General features: G+C 37.3%; 1 protein-coding gene across 1 annotated transcript in view; it reads left to right on the top strand.

The window, feature by feature from the left end:
- The window catches only part of LOC137390900 (MAM and LDL-receptor class A domain-containing protein 2-like), a 150,108-nt gene that overhangs the window by 55,885 nt on the left and 68,244 nt on the right, over positions 1-25,979 (top strand). Inside the window, exons 76-103 of the mRNA XM_068077215.1 lie at positions 18-129; positions 898-969; positions 1,089-1,235; positions 1,981-2,144; positions 2,255-2,450; positions 4,635-4,903; positions 6,060-6,150; positions 7,034-7,168; positions 7,436-7,609; positions 8,086-8,177; positions 8,684-8,858; positions 9,157-9,300; positions 10,990-11,165; positions 13,653-13,746; positions 13,918-14,061; positions 14,785-14,939; positions 15,101-15,302; positions 18,750-18,890; positions 19,194-19,453; positions 19,861-20,035; positions 20,352-20,495; positions 20,588-20,699; positions 21,592-21,742; positions 22,575-22,668; positions 23,948-24,055; positions 24,202-24,393; positions 24,607-24,810; positions 25,241-25,384. Coding sequence (XP_067933316.1) covers positions 18-129; positions 898-969; positions 1,089-1,235; positions 1,981-2,144; positions 2,255-2,450; positions 4,635-4,903; positions 6,060-6,150; positions 7,034-7,168; positions 7,436-7,609; positions 8,086-8,177; positions 8,684-8,858; positions 9,157-9,300; positions 10,990-11,165; positions 13,653-13,746; positions 13,918-14,061; positions 14,785-14,939; positions 15,101-15,302; positions 18,750-18,890; positions 19,194-19,453; positions 19,861-20,035; positions 20,352-20,495; positions 20,588-20,699; positions 21,592-21,742; positions 22,575-22,668; positions 23,948-24,055; positions 24,202-24,393; positions 24,607-24,810; positions 25,241-25,384 — 4,267 coding nt within the window. The remainder of the gene's footprint in view (positions 1-17; positions 130-897; positions 970-1,088; positions 1,236-1,980; positions 2,145-2,254; positions 2,451-4,634; positions 4,904-6,059; positions 6,151-7,033; positions 7,169-7,435; positions 7,610-8,085; positions 8,178-8,683; positions 8,859-9,156; positions 9,301-10,989; positions 11,166-13,652; positions 13,747-13,917; positions 14,062-14,784; positions 14,940-15,100; positions 15,303-18,749; positions 18,891-19,193; positions 19,454-19,860; positions 20,036-20,351; positions 20,496-20,587; positions 20,700-21,591; positions 21,743-22,574; positions 22,669-23,947; positions 24,056-24,201; positions 24,394-24,606; positions 24,811-25,240; positions 25,385-25,979) is intronic.

The raw sequence follows: 25,979 nt of genomic DNA, 5'->3' as shown, positions 1-25,979 counted from the left end.
CTGTTCTTCCATTGTAGGTGCCCATATCTACAAGTGTGACTTCCCTTACATTTGAGGCTGTCGTTGGAGAAAATCACCTTGGTGATATTGCTCTTGATGATATTTCCCTGTCCTCTGTTCCTTGCCAGAGTAAGTCCTTTCATATAAGTCTTTCTTGTTTTGTCTTACGATTTATTTATCCACATTCTCCCCAGAGCCATTGCATAATCCTTAGTGTGTTTCTAGTTAAGGAATCTGTTATAACATTCATGTAAGTGATATGGATGCATAATACATGTAGTTGTGTAATGGATTAATAACTAATCAAATATTGATTGATATAGTATTCTTCTACCGCAATAGTAATTGAGAAGATCATTCCTTTTGTTTATATTGCTTTACTACTGGTAAATTTTGTATTCGACATAGTTATACCTCTCTACTAGCCAGTTGATTCCAATTGTTTTGTTCAATTTTGAGATATGCTATTACCTATTTCTCAATCTATTTTGGTACCGAAACTTTCGTGATCTGAGAATTAGAAGTTGTGGTAATTTTTATATTAGTACTTAATATAAGTCTGTACTCTCTTGCAACATTAAGCTGCCTGTTTACATGTCAGCCTTTTAACAGCTTCTCTATCTAGTTTGGTTTGTAAAACGAATAAAATCTTTAGCAACTACCACAATATCTGAAGTAAGAATGGCAATGGAACTAGAATGCTGTTAGTAGAATGGTGCTAGTAGAAAACCTTACTGCTGTTTGTATCAACTGTTGGAATGTTTGTTAACTCTTTAGCATCACTGAAGTTGCACGCCCTCCTTGGATTGGTTGCCGCTTTATGTAATCTATTTATTCATATAGTATTGTAATATCTTTGTATTAACTTGATTTAAATTAATTAACTATACATTTTAGGGAGGCCATCTACAATAGAGACACCTCCTACTACATCCACCTCTCTTCCAACGACTACTCCCAAAGCTTTTGGTAAGTCATACCACGTGTAAGTGATTAGCATCACCGTCAATGGAATTTTATCAGAACTTCTTTTTCAATGCTGCAGTAATTGTCAGCAGTTTTCAAAGCTTTCCTTTACAATCTTTTAGTACCTCAGTCCTCCCTCGACTGCGACTTTGAGAAAGGTCTGTGTGGCTGGAAGCAAAGCACGCTTGACAAGTTTGATTGGAGCCGAGCTCAAGGACCAACTCAGAGCCAGCAAACTGGACCAACTGTAGACCACACGACTGGAAATAGTGAGTAGAGAGTAACTTCTTAGTGTACCAGTTGTAACCGGTTGGTAATGCGTGCTGTCATGCTGACAAGGCCACTTGTAGGTGTTTAATACCGCAGAGAGCGGCCGGGGTTCAGTGGACTGAAACCCCTGACCCGCAAACAACAGGTTGGGGTTCGATTCCCAACAAAGGCCTCTGGTAGTAACAGGAATTATATACAACCGTAAATTGCTTTTTGCAACTGGGCATGTCTCCAGTCGTCGAGGTTCCTTTCCCACTGAACTCCGACGTGTCGAGCCGAGATCGCAGAGTCATGTATGTGCAACATGACTTTAACAAACACGAATGGCCTCTGTGGACATCATACTCGATCTTTGAGGAATTGCGTTATAGTACCTGACAGGAATCTTAACCACACCCATTTTCAACCTTTTTGTTATCACGGTTGTCCCCTGTAGTAGGATGATGAGTTATCATTATAGTGTTTGGCTTCAGGCTTTGGCACATCGGAGTACATGCTGACTATGGTCCTCAGTTCTAGCTGTTTGCTAGATAGTCTGTTAAAATACTCTCATGTTCAGTTGATGTCCATTCATCAGGCTTTCTTTATCAGACATTATTAAGGATGTAAAATATGTGGTTGAGACACCAGGAACTGTACATTTGATATGACCAAAGGGCTCACTGTCTTTCTTTTGTCATCAGCAATCATGTGCCGTGAGCTTAGGTCAAGGCCACGTATGAAGGAAGGCTTACGCTGTTGCAGATAAAGGCTGGTATGTTTACGTGGAGGCTTCATCACCTAACAAACAAGGAGATAACACAATACTTATCTCTCCTACTATCAGTGGAAATGATAAGCCTAGATGTCTCACCTTCTGGTACCACATGTATGGGCCTCATATCGGCAGCCTCACTCTCTTTGTAGCCGTAAGTTTTTAGCTAAACTAATGTTCTGTAGGCGTTCACGTAGGCTTATCCATCTTACCTATCGGACATGTGAGACATCTCATATATGTAACGTATCCTTTTGTCTTCAGGATGCGGGAGTACAACAATACCCTGCCTTCCAGAAGAATGGCACTCAGGGTAACGCTTGGAAAAAAGCTAGCGTTTCACTGCCAGTCTACAAGGACCTCTCTCTTATGTTTGAAGGAATTGTAGGTCCGGGTTATCGTGGAGACATCGCTTTGGATGATATCTCTGTAGCCGCAGGATCGTGCTTTGGTAATACTGGTAAGTGATGTGGTTTTCTGGTCTGTGTTGGTTGAGCATGGTTATCTTTTATAGTTGAGAATGTACTTACTTCTCAACTATAAGTTTACTATAAGTTAGAGGGTTACTTAGAAGTAATTGCGGAACTATTACAACTAGTAGAACTATTTTTGTCGATTTGATTAACAATGAAGCACAGATTCTCCATACGACATTCAAAATTCATGCTTCGAGATGTGATGCAGTATAGAATGTGAGACTTTGAAAGCTGGCAAGACTGTTGTAGGCCAAGGACCCTGTACATTTGAGAATAGTATGTGTAACTGGGTACAAGATACTACTGATGACTTCGATTGGACACTCAACAAGGGCCCCACAACATCCCAATTTACTGGCCCTTCCGCCGATCATACTGTTGGCACAGCGAATGGTTAGTAGACTTTTTACGATATTTATTGATAGTTCTAAATCAAGAACTCTTTTCACCCTGTCTGCTTATTTACCTTTAGAATGGTAAATTAGTCACAGTAAAACATATTCACAATTATCGGGTAGTTTTCATAACTTACAATGGCAGTCATGTTCTGTTGCCTTTCCATTTGTTGTGGCAAGTATGTTCTATTTGTAAGTATGTTTCTGTTGTGACTGTATGTCCCTGGATATAAGCCTATCTCGCATATAAGCTGACCCTTAAAAATACACATATAAGCCGACCCTATGAATTGTAACACACCATACGTACTTATAAAAGCAAAATGTTACTAAAGTAGAGTGGCTTTTGTAGGCTTAGTACAAAGGTTTCTGATTGGTGAGTAGTTATATAATCAGCCTATCATGTCTCCACATAATCGAAAGGAAACATCATCAGCATTGACTTAATGGGAAACATTTTTGCATCTCATGCTGACCTTAGTTTCACTTTGCAAAAACACGTTGTATAGCTATCTCTCCTTCACCATGATCAGACGTATTACAGCTATGCAGGTTTCACAACTTGTAGACCAATGAACTTCTGATGATTATCTATTGGGCAATAGTAGCAGTGACAATGAGTATTTACTTTAACAGCAATAATAATGCCGTAGGCTATAGTAACAGTGGTAGCTCGTCTGACTCTGGAACATGCTTAACTTGTCAACCGCAGGAGTATAAAGAAGACAAAAACATGTCCAAACTGATTCTGCAACACATTTGTGGCTTTTTATGGCATCAGATGATGTAAAATTTTATGCTAATTAATTTGGTCAAATGTTATGACAACTTTTTGTATATGCACCAATGTCAAATATTTGGTTTTACTGAATATTTAATCATTTCAGTAAAAAGATTTATTTGTTAGCAAAAGAGTTAATGATAATATAACCATTGTTAAAAAAGCAGTGTAAGACATTTGTTTCCCCGTATGGGTAAAGTCAGACATTTCTTCAATAAAATCTTTTCAACTGTACTAGCGATACTATTAACGCAATTCCATGTGACAGGCGTAAAATGCAAGCGATCATCTGTATGATAACCAACCATAGACTGTTATTGCCATCATAGTGTACTATCAAGCAAGAGCTGCGTGGGTGTATACGCTTTTACCATGAGAACAAAACTAAATGCACTGGTTCCATTGCATTTCCTTTTCAATGAATCTTCATATGCGGTTTTTTTCAAGTGCAAGCCATCGCTACTGTATAAATCTAACTGTAAGTAAAAGGCTACCAGCCACATGCTTAGCATGGTTCAAGTTCTAGTTGTTGATATTAAGTTAGCATATTGTCATTTCGTTCGCTTTCAATCAGAGTTACGCACGGATAAGCTGGAGCCCTTAGTACGGTAACTTTGGCGTTCTAGAATCGGTTTTTATGCGGGGATATACGGTAGGTATATCGTATTACTAGTTTAGGTATATCATCATAGTACAAGAGTAGATACATGTATTTAATGGTACTAGCGTATGTATATCATAGTGTTAAAGTAGGTACACCATAGTTGTAGAGTAGGTGTACCATAGTTGAAGAGTAGGTCTCCTGCAGCACACATAAGTGTACTACAGCTATGCTACAGCTATCTCTACTAGTTATGTAGGAATATTCTGTGCCAAAAGCTTGTATCTCACGGGTTTCTCAATTGTCTTTTCCCGTCTTTTTTTGTCCTTACATTTCTATTAGTTGTGACAAGTCATTGAATCTAGAGACTGTAAAATCTGTCTATTTGTAGGCACTTACCTTTACATTGAAACTAGTCGTCCTCGGGTTCCTGGTGATGCTGCACGTATCCTCAGTCCAAAGATGGGGTCATCGTCCAACCCACAATGCTTCACATTTTGGTATCACATGTATGGAGTGCATATTGGCAGTCTCAAAATTAGTGTTCGACAATTAAATGAGAATGGCACTGGAAAATTAGTCTGGTCCAAGCAGGTGAATGAAGGCAACCGGTGGCAAGATGGGGAGGCAACTATTCCCCCACAATCATCTTCTTATCAGGTGCGTATCCCTCATGTTAACTGGTTCAGAATCTGTACTACTAGCTTATGTGCTACTAGCATACGTACTACTAGCTTACGTACTACTAGCATACGTACTACTAGCTTACATACTACTAGCTTACGTACTACTAGCTTAAGTACTACTAACTTACATACTACTAGCTTACGTACTACTAGCATACGTACTACTAGCATACGTACTATTAGCTTACGTACTATTAGCTTACATACTACTAGCTTATGTACTACTAGCATACATACTATTAGCATACATACTACTAGCATACGTACTACTAGCTTACGTACTACTAGCTTACATACTACTAGCTTACGTACTACTAGCATACGTACTACTAGCATACGTACTATTAGTTTACGTACTACTAGCTTACGTACTACAGCTTATGTACTACTAGCATACGTACTACTAGCATACGTACTACTAGCATACATACTACTAGCATACGTACTACTAGCTTACGTACTACTAGCTTAGGTACTATTAGCTTACATACTACTAGCATACGTACTACTAGCTTACGCACTACTAGCTTAGGTACTATTAGCTTACGTACTACTAGCTTACGTACTAATTGGTCTTTTAAATGCCCAGGTACTACAATTTGAGGCATTGCACCTTAATCATCACTTATTATTTGTAAAATTCCAATAAATGATTGCTTAGATTTGTAAGTTGGCGTATATGATGCGCTGTTGTCAGTATCAAGCATTCAACTGACAGGTTATGTTATCTGTACATGGAGGTCTTGTTTTAATTTCACTCATGGAACTTCCACATGTCAAACCCACTGTTTATGCTTGACTCATCATTTTTTGTTGGATATTTTTTAAATTTCCAAATATCTGAAGACCTAATTTTGTGGACATCTTGAAAGAAGTAAAAAAGAAACTGTGCACGTGTTTTGCGCGACTAAAAATTCGGCACTTTTTATCATTGTATATACATTTTTCTCTATATCCTGTAGTTAGTGGTTGCAAAATTGCGTAGTCAATGCTTGTGATGGGACTAGGAGTGTGTTAAAAAGAACATAAATGTCCATGCATCACACCAAACAAATAGATTAGGATAATGTATCCCCTCAGTTATGTCTGTCATAAATGCATGTACTTAGTGGAGCTTGTTTGGTTTGCAGATCATAATTGAGGGTGTGACTGGATCCGGTGTTGCCGGTGATATTGCCATCGATGATTTAGATATCTCTCAGGGCAGTTGTCCTCAACCAGGTAGATAATTTTTGAGATGCTTGTTTTAAAACATTGAATCTTATTGGTGATCTCTTCAAACTGTGTTATTCTAATGATAATTTAGCGATTCTAGTATATGTTGACTAATTTATGTTGACTATTATACGCTGATTAGTATATGTTGACTAATATATGCTGACTAATATATGCTGACTATAATGTGTTGACTAATATATGTGGACTAATATATGTTGACTATTATATGCTGACTAGTATATGTTGACTAATATATGCTGACTATTATATGCTGACTAATACATGTTGACTAATATATGCTGACTAGTATACGCTGACTAATATATCCTGACTATTATACACTGATTAGTATATGCTGACTATTATATGCTGACTATTATATGCTGACTAAGATATGCTGAATATTATATGCTGACTAATATATACTAACTAATATATGCTGACTAGTATATGCTGACTAATATATGCTGACAATTATACGCTGATTAGTATATGCTAGCTAATATATGCCGACTATTATATGCTGACTAATATATGCTGACTAGTATATGCTGAATATTATATGCTGACTAATATATACTGACTAATCTATGCTGACTATTATATGCTGACTAATATATGCTGACTAGTATATGCTGACTAATATATGCTGACCAGTATATGCTGACAAGTATATATTTACAAGTATACATGCTGAATAGTATATGCTGACTAGTATATGCTGACCAGTATATGCTGACTAGTATATGCTGACCAGTATATGCTGACTAGTATATGCTGACCAGTATATGCTGACAAGTATATATGCTAACTAGTATATGCTGACAGGTATATGCTTACAAGAATATGCTGACTAGCGCATATTGACTTGTACCTGCTCCTGTAGGTGATTGTGATTTTGAAAAGAATACCTGCACCTGGTCCAACAGACAAACGGGTGACGAATTTGATTGGATAAGAGGCACTGGGAGGACCTCATCGCAGTTCACAGGACCCAGCTTTGACCATACAACTGGAAAAGGTTTTGTTGCAACTTTCCTTTAAAAGATATTTCTATAAAGTTTATTTTTAAGAAGAAAGCATACCGTTGTGTAACGCACAGATTTTGAGGTGTTAGTCTGCCTCTGCAGGCTGCTACTCAGGTCTTTCTCTTTTTTCGTTAAAGTATTTTGTATACATGTAACTTTATTTGCAAATTCAGTCCTATTCCCCAGAGTAGACACTGTTATACTCTCCCAAAATCTTGTTTTAAGCATCTATTAATACCATTAGTTGATTTGATTTTTAGGGAGTTATCTGTTCATTGAGGGTTCGGCTCCCAGAAAAGTAGGAGACCGCGCACGCTTGTACTCCCAAACATTCTTACCAGTTACCGGTGTGCAGCCAAGGTGCATGAGCTTCTGGTTCCACATGTATGGAACTGACATTGGCGCACTCAGGATCTATGTTCTCGAAACAAATGGTAGGTTTTGCAAGAGCTACACATTTTTCTGCTTAAAATGGCTGGTTCGACACGCACATATGCCGGTGTCTGCAGTATTTGCTAAGTAACATTTGTACGCACATCAATTGATATGTTACTGCGCATTGTTAGCCAATCATTGCTCATGTCAGAGTGCGCTTAGTCCGGCTGCCTGGCTGATAAAAAGCAGCTGTTCAAAAATATGATTGATCTGAACGAAAGTCCTGAAAGATTGTGAAAGCTTCTCTTTTACAAATATTAAACTTTGCTTTTGTGTGTTTTTGGTGTCATGCTTGGTTACTTATAGATAGCATGACTGCACATTTGTTTAATATAAAAACATGTTCAAGTTACTCAGTCCTTGCTGTTTCTAAGACTGGCATAAAGAGAACACTATTCCATGACTAACTATATGTATTACTACCAAAATGCTAGCTATCAGTGACATAGATGGCATGCCTGATGTCTGCTTACAGCAAATTTGACTAAATACTGGGAGATGACTGGTAATAGAGGAGACATCTGGATCAATGGTATGCTGCCCACCTGGAGCCTGAAACCGTATAAGGTAAGCTGAGCAATGTAAATATGAAGGAGGGTGGATGCTCTACCATGCTGTGATGAGGATACCTTGATAAACTTGTATAGCCTTGGCCATATTATGGCTGTCTATTAGAGGTATTTTGAGCATCAATGGAACAAGTCTCAACTGATATGTGCAAAGATAGGATAGATATGCTCCTAAAGCTTGGACATGTTCACCTTGGCCAACCAGTTTATTCAACTTCACCATAGTTAGTAAGTGTTGTATTCTACGTATGGATTGTGGGTTTACCTTTGATGTTGACTAGGCTGGGCAGGCATGGTTTAGGTACAGCTGTAGCTTGGCATACAGTCATCAAGCTGACCTTCAAGTTTTACAACAGGTGATATGCGGGTCAGAGAGAGAGAGAGCGCTATAAATGGCTAGATAAATAGCCTTGAACAACACATTTTTTCCTCCAAATGAGAGAAGCAAAGCTTTCAGCTCTTTTAATTGGAATCAATAGTAAAATATCGTATTTCTTCTTACAGATCGTCATAGAAGCAGTAAGAGGGAGCAACCTGAGGAGCGACATAGCTATAGATGATATCACTTTCTCTGATAGCTCATGCACAGTGCAGCCATTCGATGCTGTAACATCAAATGTGCCAACCTCCCCTCTCGCTTCGATCACACCATCTCCTCTAGCAAGCACAACCTCATCAGGTCAGTTGATACTGTCAGTTAGATATCAATGCTTAGCCAGGTTTAGGAGTTGTCTTCTTCATGAATACAAGAAAACCATAATTGTCTTCTTTATGAATACAGGAAGTGGACGGTACTCATTATTCCTCTCATTATTTTACTTGAGTATGTTGCTGTGACAGCAGTACAGGCTATTTAGATATGTTAATCTAACAGGTAGGATTCCATCAGCTCATGTAATGGAGGAGTTGGGTAATTGTGGTAACACTTATGTTCTCTGGTTGTCTCGATTATCAACTAGTTCTCAAATGACTTGTAGCGCCAGGAATAGTTGATTGTAACTTTGCAAGCGGACTCTGCAGTTGGACTCAAGCCAAAGATGACTCATTTGATTGGACTTGGAGAAAAGGTAGAGATACGAGTGACAAGACAGCACCAAGAAAGGATCATACAACGGACAGCAGTATGTTCACTTTCAGTATCTTGTATCTGTCTGAGTGGCAGAATAGCGTAGCTTGCTGGCTATATTGGTATGATGCTAATAGTATAGCTAGCTTACTATATTGGTATGATGCTAATAGTATAGCTAGCTTACTATATTGGTATGATGCTAATAGTATAGCTAGCTGGCTATATTGGTATGATGCTAATAGTATAGTTAGCTGGCTATATCGGTATAATACTAATATGATAGCTTGCTGGCTATATTGGTATGACGCTAATAGTATAGCTAGCTTACTATATTGGTATGATGCTATTAGTATAGCTAGCTAACTCTATTGGTATGATGCTAATAGTATAGCTAGCTGGCTATATTGGTATGATGCTAATAGTATAGCTAGCTGGCTATATTGGTATGATACTAATATGATAGCTTGTTGGCTATATTGGTATGATGCTAACAGTATAGCTAGCTGGTCATATTGGTGTGATGCTAATGTGATAGCTTGCTGGCTTTATTGGTATGACGCTAATATGATAGCTTTTTAGGTTATAATGGTATGATGCTAATAGTATAGTGAGCTGGCCATACTGGTATGATGCTAATATGATAGCTTGTTGGTTATATTATTATATTCTGTAGTCTGTTTGACCAGCCCGGTTAATATCCTCACACTATCTTGTGACTAACCACCTCCAATACTTGAACCATAACCGCTACATACAACTTTTATCGTATTTTCTAGATAAATCAGACATTCCGATTCTGATTCGACAGATTCCGATTTTGTACTCAAGATAAAGATTGGTCCACTAACTGTCAAAGTCATGAAGGCTTTTCTAAAACGTTTTAATATCTGTCTCGAGAACAACACAATCGGCATAACAAGCTCCGCCCATAAATATGTGACGTAGCCTAGCTTTTTCAGGAATGGAGATTAGGGATGTTTAGTCCGATTCAGAATGATAGAGATGGGTGTCTTAAAACCCATTATTATCTAAATTCAGCCTGCAAAATCTTCTCAGTCTTTTATGAAAGGTAGATAAACTGTTTAAAATTGCTCGTAGCTTGTTACAGGATGTTTAATAAGCTGAACGCCAAGAAAAATGAGCTCAAAAAAGCGCGATTTTATTACGAGCTAACATTGTTATCACGCTTTTTTAGCTCATTTTTAAATATGGAATGTTAAATAGCTTATCTACCTACCTATTACACCCATCTCTATCATTCTAAATCGGACTAAACATCCTTAATTTCCGTTTCTAACAGGCTAGGCTACGTCAAATATTTATGGGCGGAGCTTGTTGTGCCGATCGTGTTGTTTTCAAGACCGATATTGAAACGCTGTAAAAAAGCCTTCATTACTCTGAAAGTTAGTGGATCAATCTTTATTTTGAGTGCAAAATCGAAATCAGCGTGTCTGATTTACCTAGAAAATACGAGAAAAGTTGTACGTGGCAGTTATGGTTTAAGTATCCATCACATGTATTCGCACTTACTATTTTCTATCAGGTATATGTAAATACGAACATGGATATGCATATTCATATATACTATGTCATATTTTGTATAGTGTTTTGTCTATATATATTTGACCAGTGATGGTGGTAGCTTATATAGTAATGTACCATGAATCAAAGCCTTGGTATATTTGCTCAAAATTGGTTAATTTGTGCCTTCTGACTTTGCATGCGTAACCTCTGTTTCTAGTCAATGGCGGATATGTCTACAGCGATTCAACTGTTCTCCGTCGAGTAAATGACACAGCTCGGCTCGAATCTCCCATGTTGGGTAGCACTAAAGGCAGTTGTGTTTCCTTTTACTATTACATGTATGGGCCGGTGCTCCATAGCCTCACTCTTTATACTCGGGCTCAGGGATCTAAGGTAAGATAAAGAGCAGAAGTCAATGTCAGGTTGAATGATTGTATATTACTGTATGAGTGTGAGAATTTGAATATATGCACGGGCTCACATGTATATATGACTTTAGTGAAGCCTTCAGCAAAACTAGCTTCAGCTGGTTTGTTGCTCATATGCAAACGATTAGTTGATACATAGTCTATGTCTGGCAGGTGCTTGACAGTCAGTGGACTTTATCTGGCACTTTTGGAGACAAATGGATTGAGGCGAGGGTGAATATAGTCAGCACCAAGCCACATCAGGTACATATTTCTATTCTGCTCATTCACTCAGTGTACAGTCTCTATATATGCCCTTCATTTACATTACAGTTTGTACAAGTCTCCCGTCACACCAGTGGCTTCCACATGGCATCGCCAAGTTTTTAGCTCTCTAGTATTATCATATGTACTCTATTATCGTATGTACCCTATTATCGTATGTACCCTATTACCGTATGTACTCTATTATCGTATGTACTCTATTATCGTATGTACTCTATTATCGTATAACTCTATTATCGTATAACTCTATTATCGTATGTACTCTACTATCGTATAACTCTATTATCGTATGTACTCTATTATCGTATAACTCTATTATCGTATGTACTCTATTATCGTATGTACTCTATTATCGTATAACTCTATTATCGTATAACTCTATTATCGTATAACTCTATTATCGTATAACTCTATTATCGTATAACTCTATTATCGTATAACTCTATTATCGTATAACTCTATTATCGTATAACTCTATTATCGTATAACTCTATTATCGTATAACTCTATTATCGTATGTACTCTATTATCATATAACTCTATTATCGTATGCACTCTATTATCGTATGTATTCTATTATCGTATAACTCTATTATCGTATGTACTCTATTATCGTATAACTCTATTATCGTATGTACTCTATTATCGTATGTACTCTATTATCGTATAACTCTATTATCGTATAACTCTATTACCGTATAACTCTATTATCATATGTACTCGTAAGGCAATTGTAATCACTGATTGGCTCTAGGTTTTGTTTAACAAGTCCATCTGAAAACTATTCTCAAAGTCGTGCTTTCCAATCTTGTCTACTGTATATTCTTGTCTTTAGCATTATTAAAAATAAAAGGTAATGTATAATCAGTTGGGTGGGTAAACAGTAGAAAGATCGGTTTGGTGCTGCAGTTATAACTTGCTGAAGTCTTATCCTGCCCATTTTTGCATCCCTATAAAATAGTTTTTTTCAAAACTTTTTAGCATCGTGCTGTTTAGTGGCAGCAGGAGTAGACAGCACTACTAAAATATCATCTATTCTGTATACATTCTATTTAGAATAGATATACGCTCTTATCTATCTGGATATAAGCCTTCAGCAATATCCAGATTGTATTTTAATCAGCGATATCTGGATATATGTTATTTAGTGATATCTGGATATATGCTATTCAGTGATATCTGGATATATGCTATTCAGTGATATCTGGATATATGCTATTCAGTGATATCTGGACATTTGCTATATAATGATATCTGGATACATGCTATTCACTGATATTTGAATATATGCTATTCAGAATAGATGCTATTCTACAAATATGGAAAAAGTTTCAAGACTGGTAGAGAAAAGGAGTGTCTTTTGCCTTGAAACTTGATAATGTCACACATACTAGTTTTTAAAGGAGTAAGAAAGATTAGGTGTAATGTTACTATTGATGTGAGACAGTATATACATGTATCAATAATCAATAATGCCACGATAGAACAATCTAAGACCTTGCATAGCTGAGGTACCATAGGCCATAATGATAGAATTTTTTTTTATTAATTTGTTTTTTCTTTATCACATAATTTAATGGATTAGGAGGGATTAAAAAAATCAATATTTTATAATAATAGTTAATAATATAATCTAGTGGATTAGCATAAGGTTCGAAAGACGTCATATTTTATTGTCGCTGCCTTTAATCAAAAAATCTGAAGCAAGTTTCACTTTAATTACCGGTGCTTTAATTACGTTTGCCAAGTTCATATAATCTGTTTTTTTTTACTTCTTCTCATCTATGCATTTATTATAGTTCAAGGGCCCATATAGAAGGGCTCATATAGAAGGGTGGAGAATCAGAAACAACCATGTACTGGTATTCAATGCAGCGCTACCAGTAGAAGCAAGGCTATCAGTAGAAGCAAGGCTAACTAAAGTTTTAGCGAACTTTTTATGGAAAACATATTACTAGGCAACTATATTAGTAAAAGGGATTTAAAGTTTGAAAGTCAGGTTCTAAATGCCTTTCTAAAACAGAAAAATGTTTTAGAATATTTAGTTTTGAGCATGTAAGGACGAGGGTGCTGGTCTACCAACCCCTCTCTCTCTCATTCCCTCTCTGAAGAAGACTTTACTAGCACTAAAAAAAATTTTGTTTATTCTAATTAATATTTAATAATCTTGTCTTTAACTGTTATTTAGCTGGTGTTTGGGACATTGCGTGGAGTCACATACCGAGGAGCTGTAGCCTTAGATGATATTAAAGTATCATATAGTCCATGCTCTATGCCTGCCCGTGAGTTGTGTATCCTTGTCTACTTTGTTTAGTTTTATGCGCTAACCTCTCAACGGTGCTATGGGTGTTGCATGCTAATATTTGCTTGAGGAGTTGTCTGATCACTGTTGAAGTTTATCAAGTAATATTATAGAAATAATTGTTTGCTGTATAATGCTTGTTAAACTCTAGCGGGCAACTGTGACTTTGAGAATGCCAACATCTGCGGGTATCAGCAATCTACTAGTGATCAATTTGATTGGACGCGCTCTACTACAACTACATCATCATCTGGCACAGGACCTAGTATGGATCACACCTACCGCACCGACAAGGGTCTGTAGCATTCTTTCTTTTATAGTTAAACTACCTCCCCCTCTCCCCCCTCTCGACTTATAATCACATCTTCATAGGAATTCTTTTATTTTTGAAATGTCACGTAAAATTTAAGCGAACATTTGTCTCCACATTCAAAGTGATTCTCAACATATGGCGTCTGAAGTTTTTCAAAACTTTATAATTTTGTAAGCTGATGGAAATAAACATAAAAGATAAAAAAATAAGATATCAATGAACATGTGTATAGTGTAAGTTAGAGTAAGTTATTCTGCGTATTTCCGCTACTTACTGTTCTGCTAGACCTATGCATTGCCGAGCTTTTATTTTCATTTTCAAGTCCCTAGGATGAGGTTACAATAAACGCCTCTTTTGAGTGATTATTGATTATTACTTTATTAACTTTGTTGTCATAAATAATTTAGGTTTTAAACAATTAATTTTATTTAAAGCTTTATGTAACCACTTCAAGTATTGGTTACTGCCTTTTGCGGTTCTGGAATTAATTAAACTAAATACAGTGTATTCTTATAAGATTATCTGCTTCGACATATGATGGATTTGACATACAAAGTAAATGCTGGATTGGATTAATTTCGTTTGTCAAAGTTTGAATGCAATATTCACTTGTGCTGAATTCTAAGCTAAGGATGAGGCACCAATGAACAGCTAGTCATCCGTTTTTCGTATAAAGCTAAGTTATCAGGGTCTATGTGGTTGCAGGGCACTACATGTATATCGAGGCGAGCTACCCGAGGAAGGCAGGAGACAAAGCTTCCTTAATTACTCCACCAGTGACATCAGCCAAAGCCCAGTGTCTTCAATTTTATTATCATATGTATGGTCGAACCGTAGACACCCTTAATGTTTATCTACAGGTGCGCATTCTATTTCAGACAACTTATAACTATTTTTAACTATAGTCACTTCACTTTTGCAATTTGTCTACCTGCAACTCTCACTTTTGTGGTTGTTTGATCTTTATGGGTTGCTGGCTATTCAAAATTGGTTTTTACTTTTTGCTGTACACCTCTTACAGCTGTCACCATCTAAGAACCAACGTCTCTGGCAGAGGAAACACAATCTCGGCGATAAATGGCAGGTGGCGCAAGTTTCTTTGTCCTCAGCACCAACATCTGGCACGTTCCGAATAATGTTTGAAGGAATTGTTGGTGCAGGTGTCACGGGTGACATAGCAATAGATGACGTCTCATTTAGTGAGCGAGCCTGCACCACACCAGGTATAAGAGTCAGTTTCTTGAAATTCAGCCTTCATTACTCACTAGGCTGCTAAAGGCTGGTTCACACTAAATGGCCATATGTAGGAGTTGTTCTTTCGGCAATCAGCATCGACCATGTGCATCATGAACCGATGGCATAGAGGAAGCGTGTGCAGCTGTCAAACTTTCCCAATAGTTTTCGCTGAGCATCAACGACAGCCTGTACAATGTGCACCATTTCACCGATGGTGATTCGCTGTCGCGGATAGTGTAATCTATTTATTTCGTTCAAAATAATATCTGTGGGACTAGTATTTGATTCGAGTGCACGGAAACGAAGAAACTCCTTCGAAAAAAATTTAAAAGAAAAATGAGAACACTGCACTGCGGAGTATTTGTTGATGCAAAATCGGATTGATTTCGTGAACATTGTTATCACTTACGATCACCGAAGTATTGTAGCATCAACGTTGATATAAGGTGAACCAGCCTTAAATCTCCAGACTTCAGAGCTCATATTAGATAGGGATTAGCAATAGATAGAGTCTGTGGGCTCATATTAAATAGTGATTAGGAATAGATAGAGTCTGTGGGCTCATATTAGATAGTGATTAGGAATAGACAGAGTCCATGGGCTCATATTAGATAGTGATTAGGAATAGATAGAGTCTGTGGGCTCATATTAGATAGTGATTAGGAATAGATAGAGTCTATGGGCTCATATTAGATAGTGATTAGGAATAGACAGAGTCTATGAGCTCATATTAGATAGTGATTAGGAATAGATAGAGTCTGTGGGCTCATATTAGATAGTGATTAGGAATAGATAGAGTCTATGGGCTCATATTAGATAGGGATTAGCAATAGGTAGAGTCTGTGGGCTCATATTAGATAGTGATTAGGAATAGATAGAGTCTGTGGGCTCATATTAGATAGGGATTAGCAATAGGTAGAGTCTGTGGGCTCATATTAGATAGTGATTAGGAATAGATAGAGTCTGTGGGCTCATATTAGATAGAAATTAGGAATAGGTAGAGTCTATGGGCTCATATTAGATAGTGATTAGGAATAGATAGAGTCTATGGGCTCATATTAGATAGGGATTAGCAATAGGTAGAGTCTGTGGGCTCATATTAGATAGGGATTAGCAATAGGTAGAGTCTGTGGGCTCATATTAGATAGTGATTAGGAATAGATAGAGTCTGTGGGCTCATATTAGATAGGGATTAGCAATAGGTAGAGTCTGTGGGCTCATATTAGATAGTGATTAGGAATAGGTAGAGTCTATGGGCTCATATTAGATAGTGATTAGGAATAGGTAGAGTCTATGGGCTCATATTAGATAGTGATTAGGAATAGGTAGAGTCTATGGGCTCATATTAGATAGTGATTAGGAATAGGTAGAGTCTATGGGCTCATATTAGATAGTGATTAGGAATAGGTAGAGTCCATGGGCTCATATTAGGTAGTGATTAGGAATAGATAGAGTCTGTGGGCTCATATTAGATAGTGATTAGGAATAGACAGAGTCCATGGGCTCATATTAGATAGTGATTAGGAATAGATAGAGTCCATGGGCTCATATTAGATAGGGATTAGCAATAGATAGAGTCTGTGGGCTCATATTAAATAGTGATTAGGAATAGATAGAGTCTGTGGGCTCATATTAGATAGTGATTAGGAATAGATAGAGTCTGTGGGCTCATATTAGATAGTGATTAGGAATAGATAGAGTCTGTGGGCTCATATTAGGTAGTGATTAGGAATAGGTAGAGTCTATGGGCTCATATTAGATAGTGATTAGGAATAGGTAGAGTCTATGGGCTCATATTAGATAGTGATTAGGAATAGATAGAGTCCATGGGCTCATATTAGATAGAAATTAGGAATAGGTAGAGTCTATGGGCTCATATTAGATAGTGATTAGGAATAGGTAGAGTCCATGGGCTCATATTAGGTAGTGATTAGGAATAGATAGAGTCCATGGGCTCATATTAGATAGTGATTAGGAATAGATAGAGTCTATGGGCTCATATTAGATAGTGATTAGGAATAGATAGAGTCCATGGGCTCATATTAGATAGTGATTAGGAATAGGTAGAGTCCATGGGCTCATATTAGGTAGTGATTAGGAATAGATAGAGTCTGTGGGCTCATATTAGATAGTGATTAGGAATAGACAGAGTCCATGGGCTCATATTAGGTAGTGATTAGGAATAGATAGAGTCTGTGGGCTCATATTAGATAGTGATTAGGAATAGACAGAGTCTGTGGGCTCATATTAGATAGTGATTAGGAATAGATAGAGTCTGTGGGCTCATATTAGGTAGTGATTAGGAATAGATAGAGTCTGTGGGCTCATATTAGATAGTGATTAGGAATAGATAGAGTCCATGGGCTCATATTAGATAGTGATTAGGAATAGATAGAGTCTGTGGGCTCATATTAGATAGGGATTAGCAATAGATAGAGTCCATGGGCTCATATTAGATAGAAATTAGCAATAGGTAGAGTCTATGGGCTCATATTAGATAGTGATTAGGAATAGGTAGAGTCTATGGGCTCATATTAGATAGTGATTAGGAATAGGTAGAGTCTATGGGCTCATATTAGATAGTGATTAGGAATAGATAGAGTCCATGGGCTCATATTAGATAGAAATTAGGAATAGGTAGAGTCTATGGGCTCATATTAGATAGTGATTAGGAATAGGTAGAGTCTGTGGGCTCATATTAGATAGTGATTAGGAATAGACAGAGTCCATGGGCTCATATTAGATAGTGATTAGGAATAGATAGAGTCTGTGGGCTCATATTAGATAGTGATTAGGAATAGATAGAGTCTGTGGGCTCATATTAGGTAGTGATTAGGAATAGATAGAGTCTGTGGGCTCATATTAGATAGTGATTAGGAATAGACAGAGTCCATGGGCTCATATTAGATAGTGATTAGGAATAGATAGAGTCTGTGGGCTCATATTAGATAGTGATTAGGAATAGATAGAGTCCATGGGCTCATATTAGATAGTGATTAGGAATAGATAGAGTCCATGGGCTCATATTAGATAGAAATTAGCAATAGGTAGAGTCTATGGGCTCATATTAGATAGTGATTAGGAATAGACAGAGTCCATGGGCTCATATTAGATAGTGATTAGGAATAGATAGAGTCTGTGAGCTCATATTAGATAGGGATTAGCAATAGGTAGAGTCTGTGAGCTCATATTAGATAGGGATTAGCAATAGATAGAGTCTATGGGCTCATATTAGATAGGGATTAGGAATAGATAGAGTCTATGGGCTCATATTAGATAGGTATTATTAATACACTAAATAAACCGTCAATTATATTTCACTACCTAGTTATTACTAACACTCCCTACACTGTCTACACTGTCTACATTACTTGCATCATTAATGACATATATGTTTTATCGAAGCTGTTTTACTATTCTTGTCTGCTGTCTAGGTGACTGCGATTTTGAACATGGCTTGTGCACCTGGAATCATGTCACCGGAGCAGATAAATTTGATTGGCTTCTTGGCAAAGGATCGACAGACAGCGCTTACACCGGTCCGACAAGCGACCATACTAAGGGAGATGCATCAGGTCAGTCATATAATTATCAGTAAAGAGCTGTGTTGGTAAATCAGAAGATGTCTCTTTTTTGCACATGCTCAATCCTTTTTAGGTCAGCTCAATCCTTTTTACATCAGTTCAATCCTTTTTAGGTCAGCTCAATTATTTTGAGGTCAGTTCAATCCTTTTTAGGTCGGTTCAATCCTTTTTAGGTCAGCTTAATTCTTTTTAGGACAGTTCAATCCTTTTTAGGACAGTTCAATCTTTTTTTAAGTCGGCTCAATCCTTTTTAGGTCAGTTCAGTCTTTTTTAGGTCAGCTTAATTTTTTTTAGGTCAATACTTGTTCATCGAATCAAGCTCACCTCGACTGCCAATGGACACCGCTTGGATGCAGAGTCAGTGGTTTGAGGACAGCATGTGCATGTCCTTCTGGTACCACATGTTTGGAGCAGACATTGGCTCCCTCAATGTGTACCAAGAGTTGGAGCAAAGTTCAAAGACGCTTGTGTGGTCTCTTTCTGGTACAGCTAGAGAGTCAAAGTGGTACAATGGGCAGGTGGCATTCTCTTCAGCCCCTGCTAAGAGATTTAGGGTAAATTCAGCATTATAATGATATCACTGTATAATTTTTATTGTTAGCTGGTTGTGGACAAGCAAGAGGAATACTAAGAACACGCTTTAGTTCAGCCATTTTGAATCAACTAAAAACAAGACGAATTTATCGAGAAATATTTTAGTTTTTGTCATATTTTCTATTCAAAATGCGCAAATGTAGCACATTGTTAATTATTAAATAACCAAGTCAGTAGTTGAGAAGACAAATCGCAACAAAGATGAGTCAGTTGACGACTGCAAAATCACGTCTCTTCTATAAGACAGCGTTATCTAAAATTCTTGCTCCAGTGAAAGCAAACATAGTGAAAAGCAGTTATGAAAGAGTCGTTATAAGGATGGGTTGCGTCTAGGATAAGCCTCTTAGATTGTAACAATCGGTTTTAGGTTATCATAGAAGGAGTACGAGGTAGCGGTTACAAAGGAGATATTGCAATTGATGACATTACATTCTCAACCAGTTCATGCTCGGTTCAGCCCAACAGTGCTAAACCCGGTTCTGTCTCTACTCCATCAACCACCCCAATTACGCTGCCGACAACCTCTACGCCTATTCCAACAGGTAACTCTCTTGCTTTATGCCCCCAATTGCTCAAGATTTTGACCAGATCAGACCGACCTTGTGTAAAATATGCATTATAAGAGTGCTTGTGTCAGCCAATTTAAAAAGCCATTGTTATGTTTGAAAACAGCACTCATCAACTAGCTTGTCAGGAAATGCTACATAAAGGACGACCTTTAATGATCCGCATGCTAATCGTCACTTACCAATGATATTCTTTATGTAATCGCTTGAGCACTACCATAGCAAAGCGATGTTTTGATACAACTCCTGGGTGCGATTCTGACTTGCCTCGCATCTCTGGCTCCCTCTGCAGGTGTTTCCATTTACGACTGCAACTTTGAAAAAGGTTTTTGCCAATGGCAGATGGATCCTACAGGTGAATTTAATTTCACCCGCACTCAAGGTCCAACAGGAAGTTCATCAACAGGGCCAACGGCTGACCACACTCTCGGCACAGGTACGTTTTTCTGCAATCTAATCTTCTATATCATCATTACTGTCTGTCCCAATAAGAATAGCTTGTGGTTTGAATTTGATGCGTGGTTGTAGATCAAGGGTATTATGCATACATAGAAGCATCCAGCCCAAGGAAAGTAGGAGACAAGGCTAGGCTGATCAGTCCTAAGATTCCAAGCAGCCCTGCAAGATGTTTGACTTTTTGGTAAGACGCCCCTTGCCAGCTGTCAATCTATTTATTCGCTATGTATACTTAGTTATACAGTGCTTGCTGCATCTATCTTCTGTTGCATCATATTTTATGTTGTATCGCAAATCTCAGCTTATTAGCAGGTTATGAGTATGCCATGGTAAGTTAAATAAGTTATTTGTCCTGATGAAGAGCCAATTGTTGTGTATAATACTATAGTACTATAGTAGTTCTATGACCTGCGTAGTACTAGACTAGTTCTATGACCTACTTAGTACTAAAGTAGTTCTATGACCTACATAGTACTAGAGTAGTTTTATGACCTACATAGTACTAGAGTAGTTTTGTGTCCTACATAGTACTATACTAGTTCTATGACCTATATAGTACTAGAGTAATAGTTCTATGACCTACATAGTACTAGAGTAGTTCTATGTCCTACATAGTACAGAGTAGTTTTATGTCCTATATAGTATTAGAGTAGTTCTATGTTCTACATAGTACTAGAGTAGTTTTGTGTCCTACATAGTACTATTATACTAGTTTTATGACCTACATAGTGCTAGACTCATTCTATGACCCACATAATACTAAACTAGTTCTATGACCTACATGAATTGTAAAGTATCTTAACATCTTATGAAAGAATGTATTTCAACATCTGATGAATTATAAAAGAATACACATTGTTACTGTATGGGTGTGAGATGACATGTATAATCTTTAATTAGACATCTCATGATTTTTGTCTTTGTACATTGCTTTGGTTTAATGTATGGTTGCAGGCATATATACACGTATATTACACCTTACCTACAGGCGCTGCAAAAATATGCAAAGAATGTAACAATTTAATTATACGTAAATGTGTTTGCTGTTTGCAATATATATATATGACACGTTGTAGGTATCATATGTATGGAGCCCACATCGATACGCTGCTCGTCTACATCAAGACTGGCACAACCCTCCCGCAGCCGAAATGGAACAGAAAGGGAACTCAGGGTAACCAGTGGAACTATGCTAAAATCGATGTCAATTTGCCGTATGACTACATGGTCAGTTGCTTAAAATCCGTGTCCTTCATTGATCGAAAGATTTTTGGTCATGAGAATGTAATGGAGGCTCTACATGCAATATTTAAATACTAGAGTTTGGGTATATCGTAATTTGATTGTTTGTTGGTAATTTTGAGAGTGAGTGATTTGAAAATCGCCACCATTTAAGAAGATATCTCCAATTGTATGAACAATATAGTCGTGTAATGGCGATTTATCTCACACTTTACGACTTTCAAAGTGAGCGATACTGGAACTAAAACAAATAGGTCTTCTAGTCTTATAATAAGCTCATTCTACGGCCTTCCACACACACAGGCATTCATAAAATAAATGTTTCTAATTATCATGCACACAAAACAGTTTCTTTTGTTAAAATATACAAAGTTTTAAAGTTCAAGTATGCAAATAAATATTAATAAAAATTTGCAAGTTTTTTTGGCGAATTGACTATTCGCGATCTATTCCAATTTGATTTGATATTGTTTATTTGCAATACCGAATCGTCTGGCAATTTTTGGAAATCATGAAGCTCTATTAAATACATATATTGGTCTTACATGAGGTCAGGTTAAGAGCCATGAATAACTAACTCCAGAATGCTGAATTACCTCTTCCAATGCCTATCATTGCTTTTATGTGTTGATGCTATTGTAATTATATACTTATTCTTGTTTTGATGTTATTGTAATTATATACTTATTCTAGACAGTATGTTTTTACCTCACTTATTAAGTATGTAAATGTCAAACTAGAATTATGTGACTATGTTAAGGATATCTTTGTAGGTCCTGTTTTAAAGTGTTAGGAAACTAATTCTATGTTGTTGTAGGTTGTATTTGAGGCTGTTAGAGGAACCGATTATCAAGGAGACATATCTATAGATGATATTAAGCTTAGCTCTGGAGCCTGTCCACAGCAAATTGGTAGGGCAATCAGCAGAGATTTGTTACTAGCTTCATTTTGTATTGCAGAGATTCTCTTTATCGTTACAAGATTTTCAATTAGTATTAAGAGCGTGATATTTTGAGCAACAACTCATGGGTAGCTCTTTGGCAAACTCCTTTGGTTGCTCCCTAAAGAACCTCTGGATAACTCTTTTGGTTGCTCCCTAAAGAACCTCTGGATAACTCCTTTGGTTGCTCCCTAAAGAACCTCTGAATAACTCCTTTGGTTGCTCCCTAAAGAACCTCTGGATAACTCCTTTGGTTGCTCCCTAAAGAACCTCTGAATAACTCCTTTGGTTGCTCCCTAAAGAGCCTCTGGATAACTCCTTTGGTTGCTCCCTAAAGAACCTCTGGATAACTCTTTTGGTTGCTCCCTAAAGAACCTCTGGATAACTCTTTTGGTTGCTCCCTAAAGAACCTCTGGATAATTCCTTTGGTTGCTCCCTAAAGAACCTCTGGATAACTCTTTTGGTTGCTCCCTAAAGAGCCTCTGGGTAACTCTTTTGGTTGCTCCCTAAAGAGCCTCTGGATAATTCCTTTGGTTGCTCCCTAAAGAACCTCTGGATAACTCCTTTAGTTGCTCCCTAAAGAACCTCTGAATAACTCTTTTGGTTGCTCCCTAAAGAGCCTCTGGATAACTCCTTTGGTTGCTCCTGCTAAACTATTCACTGATAATTAAATGCCTGTCAATATACCTGGTAATAGACTACTCTATGATGCCTAATATATCTGTCAATATACTTGTCAAAATTGCTCGTAGCTTGTTACAGGATGTTTACTAAACTGAATGCCAAGAAAAATAAGCTCAAAAAAGTTGTTATCACGCTTTTTGAGCTCTTTTTTAAATATGCATTGTTAAATAATTTATCTACTTTTCAGAAAAGACTGAGATCATTTTGAAGGCTGAATGTAGATAATAATGGGTTTTAAGACACCCATCTCTATCATTCTAAATCGGACTAAACATCCCCAATTTCCGTTCCTAAAAAGCTAGGCTACGACACATATTTATGGACGGAGCTTGTTGCGCCGCTCGTGTTGTTTTCGAGACCGATATTAAAACGCTTTAAAAAATCTTTCATTACTCTGAAAGTTAGTGGACCAACCTTTATTTTGAGTACAAAATCAGCTGGAATCAGCGTGTCTGATTTACCTAATATATACGATAAAAGTTATACGTGGCATTTATGGTTTAAGTGACTTGTCCATAGCCTATACCTAATACCTAGCTCATCTGCCAATGACTTGTTCGTTGTAGGCTATTGTGACTTTGAAAAGGACATGTGTGGTTACCAACAGTCCAAAGTAGATGAGTTTGATTGGACGAGGAAGTCTGGTAAAACATCCAGCTTAAACACTGGCCCACGTAAGTTTTACATGTATAATAATAATTATAATAGTTGATCTTAGTCTAAAGCAGCTGCCTTTACTTTCTGGTTAGAGTAATTCGGGATAAATAGATTTACTCAAGACTAGTGAACTGGATTGAGTTTGTCTGTTTTTTTTTTACAGAATTTGACCACACGATGCAGACAGGTCTTGGGTACTATGTGTATATAGAAGTGACGGGTAGAAAACAGAATGACACGGCCGAGCTCATTAGCCCAGTGTACACAGCTAAAAAGTCATCTGTCTGCGTTACATTCTGGTCACACATGTACGGCAAACACATCGGAACTCTGGACCTCTATAGCAGTACCCCTGGTAGGCGATCTCGATAAATAATTGTGTCTATTTTCTTTTCATTGTTGAAAACTCTCAGCGGGTGTGACAAGATTTCAGTAGTTTGGTCTCTTGTAGCGACAACAATTACAAAATCTCATCTCCAAAATCTATGAATGTCTATAAAAGTAACCAAACTCTAGCTAATAGTTTATCAGATAACTTACTGAGTCCTTGTTGGTATATACTACTTAGGTTCTCCTAGCTCAGGCAGAAAGCTTGTTTGGTCTAAAAGCTTCAGCACAGGGCAGCAATGGATGCGCAACCAGGTGACATTGTACCCTGACCAAACAACAAGCAAGTACTCTCTTATTTGGAGTGCTGCCAAGGGCAATGGATACCAAGGAGATATAGCCCTGGATGACATTCAAGCACAAGATGGCGATTGCCAAGATGACAGTAAGCATTCATCTCAAAGAAATGTCAACGTGTCAGTTTTTAACTATCATTGATTTTTAGCTAGCTAATGTAACTATCATAGATCTCTAGCTAGCTAATGTAACTATCATAGACCTCTAGCTAGCTAATGATTAGTGCTTTGAACATTACCACTGTTTCCATATCTCTGAGTTTGACAGTTCTCAAACCAGCATCGTTTGCTAGCTAGTAAACCAGCATCGTTTGCTAGCTAGCTGATAGCATTTTTGAGAATTAATCTACAACTTTAAAAATTCTTTCTCGACAACTGCCATAAAAATTCTTTAAATTTGCATCAACTTGTTTAGTCTCTAATTTGTCAGATTGTTTTGCAATGGCTAGAAAATGAGGGTTTGGATGGGTTAAACACTTGTGACAGCTAGAAGTTAAATAACATTTTTACTTCTTGTAGAGTTTTGCAACTTTGAGAAGGATTCATGTGGATGGAGACAGCTTAAGGTACCTGCTGATGATTTTGATTGGATTCAGGGTGGAGGTGCAACAGGTTCTCAAGGTACAGGGCCATCATCAGACCACACTCGTGGTCTTGCCATCGGTGAGTAGATTGTAGGAATAACATGAAAGTGTCATCCAAGAAAGTTTTTTGAATTTTTTCAGGTTGAAAATAAGATTCCTATGCAAAACTTGGTGGTTTCTTTTATTGGTGAAAAAAGGGTTAGTAGAGATAGGCTCGCAGTCCATTACATTACTCTCTGAATAATTGAGTTGTCCTTGTAGATGGCTTCAAGTAAATAAGCCTAAACTAGTAATCAAAAAATTCCATCAATCAGAGAATCTCTGCATTACTGCAATTCGTTTATGCAGTGAACTCATTTTCATCAAGACATCTTCATAAACTTCATCAGAAGTGCAAATAGAAAACGATTATTTATGGTAATGGAAACTTTGTCATTTGGGCAACAAACTGATGGTGGCTGATCAATTTTTTAGGCTTTTAAAACTAACTGTATGAATGATACGTGAAATTGTAATGTCTCAATAAAGTGATTAGCTAATGTCTCTGTTTGACAGTTAATCCTGAAGCAGGTAACTTATGAATGCTGTTTTTACAATTGCCTGTCTTATATATGTATCAGATATCTGCTTAATTTTTGGCCAAAGTTTTCATCTAAAGCTGCATTTTTCCGATA

Source organism: Watersipora subatra, chromosome 3, assembly GCF_963576615.1.
Source record: "Watersipora subatra chromosome 3, tzWatSuba1.1, whole genome shotgun sequence".
In the NCBI taxonomy this organism is placed as follows: domain Eukaryota; kingdom Metazoa; phylum Bryozoa; class Gymnolaemata; order Cheilostomatida; family Watersiporidae; genus Watersipora; species Watersipora subatra.
Note: the sequence above shows the minus strand (reverse complement) of the source record. Positions and strands in the feature narration are given on the sequence as shown.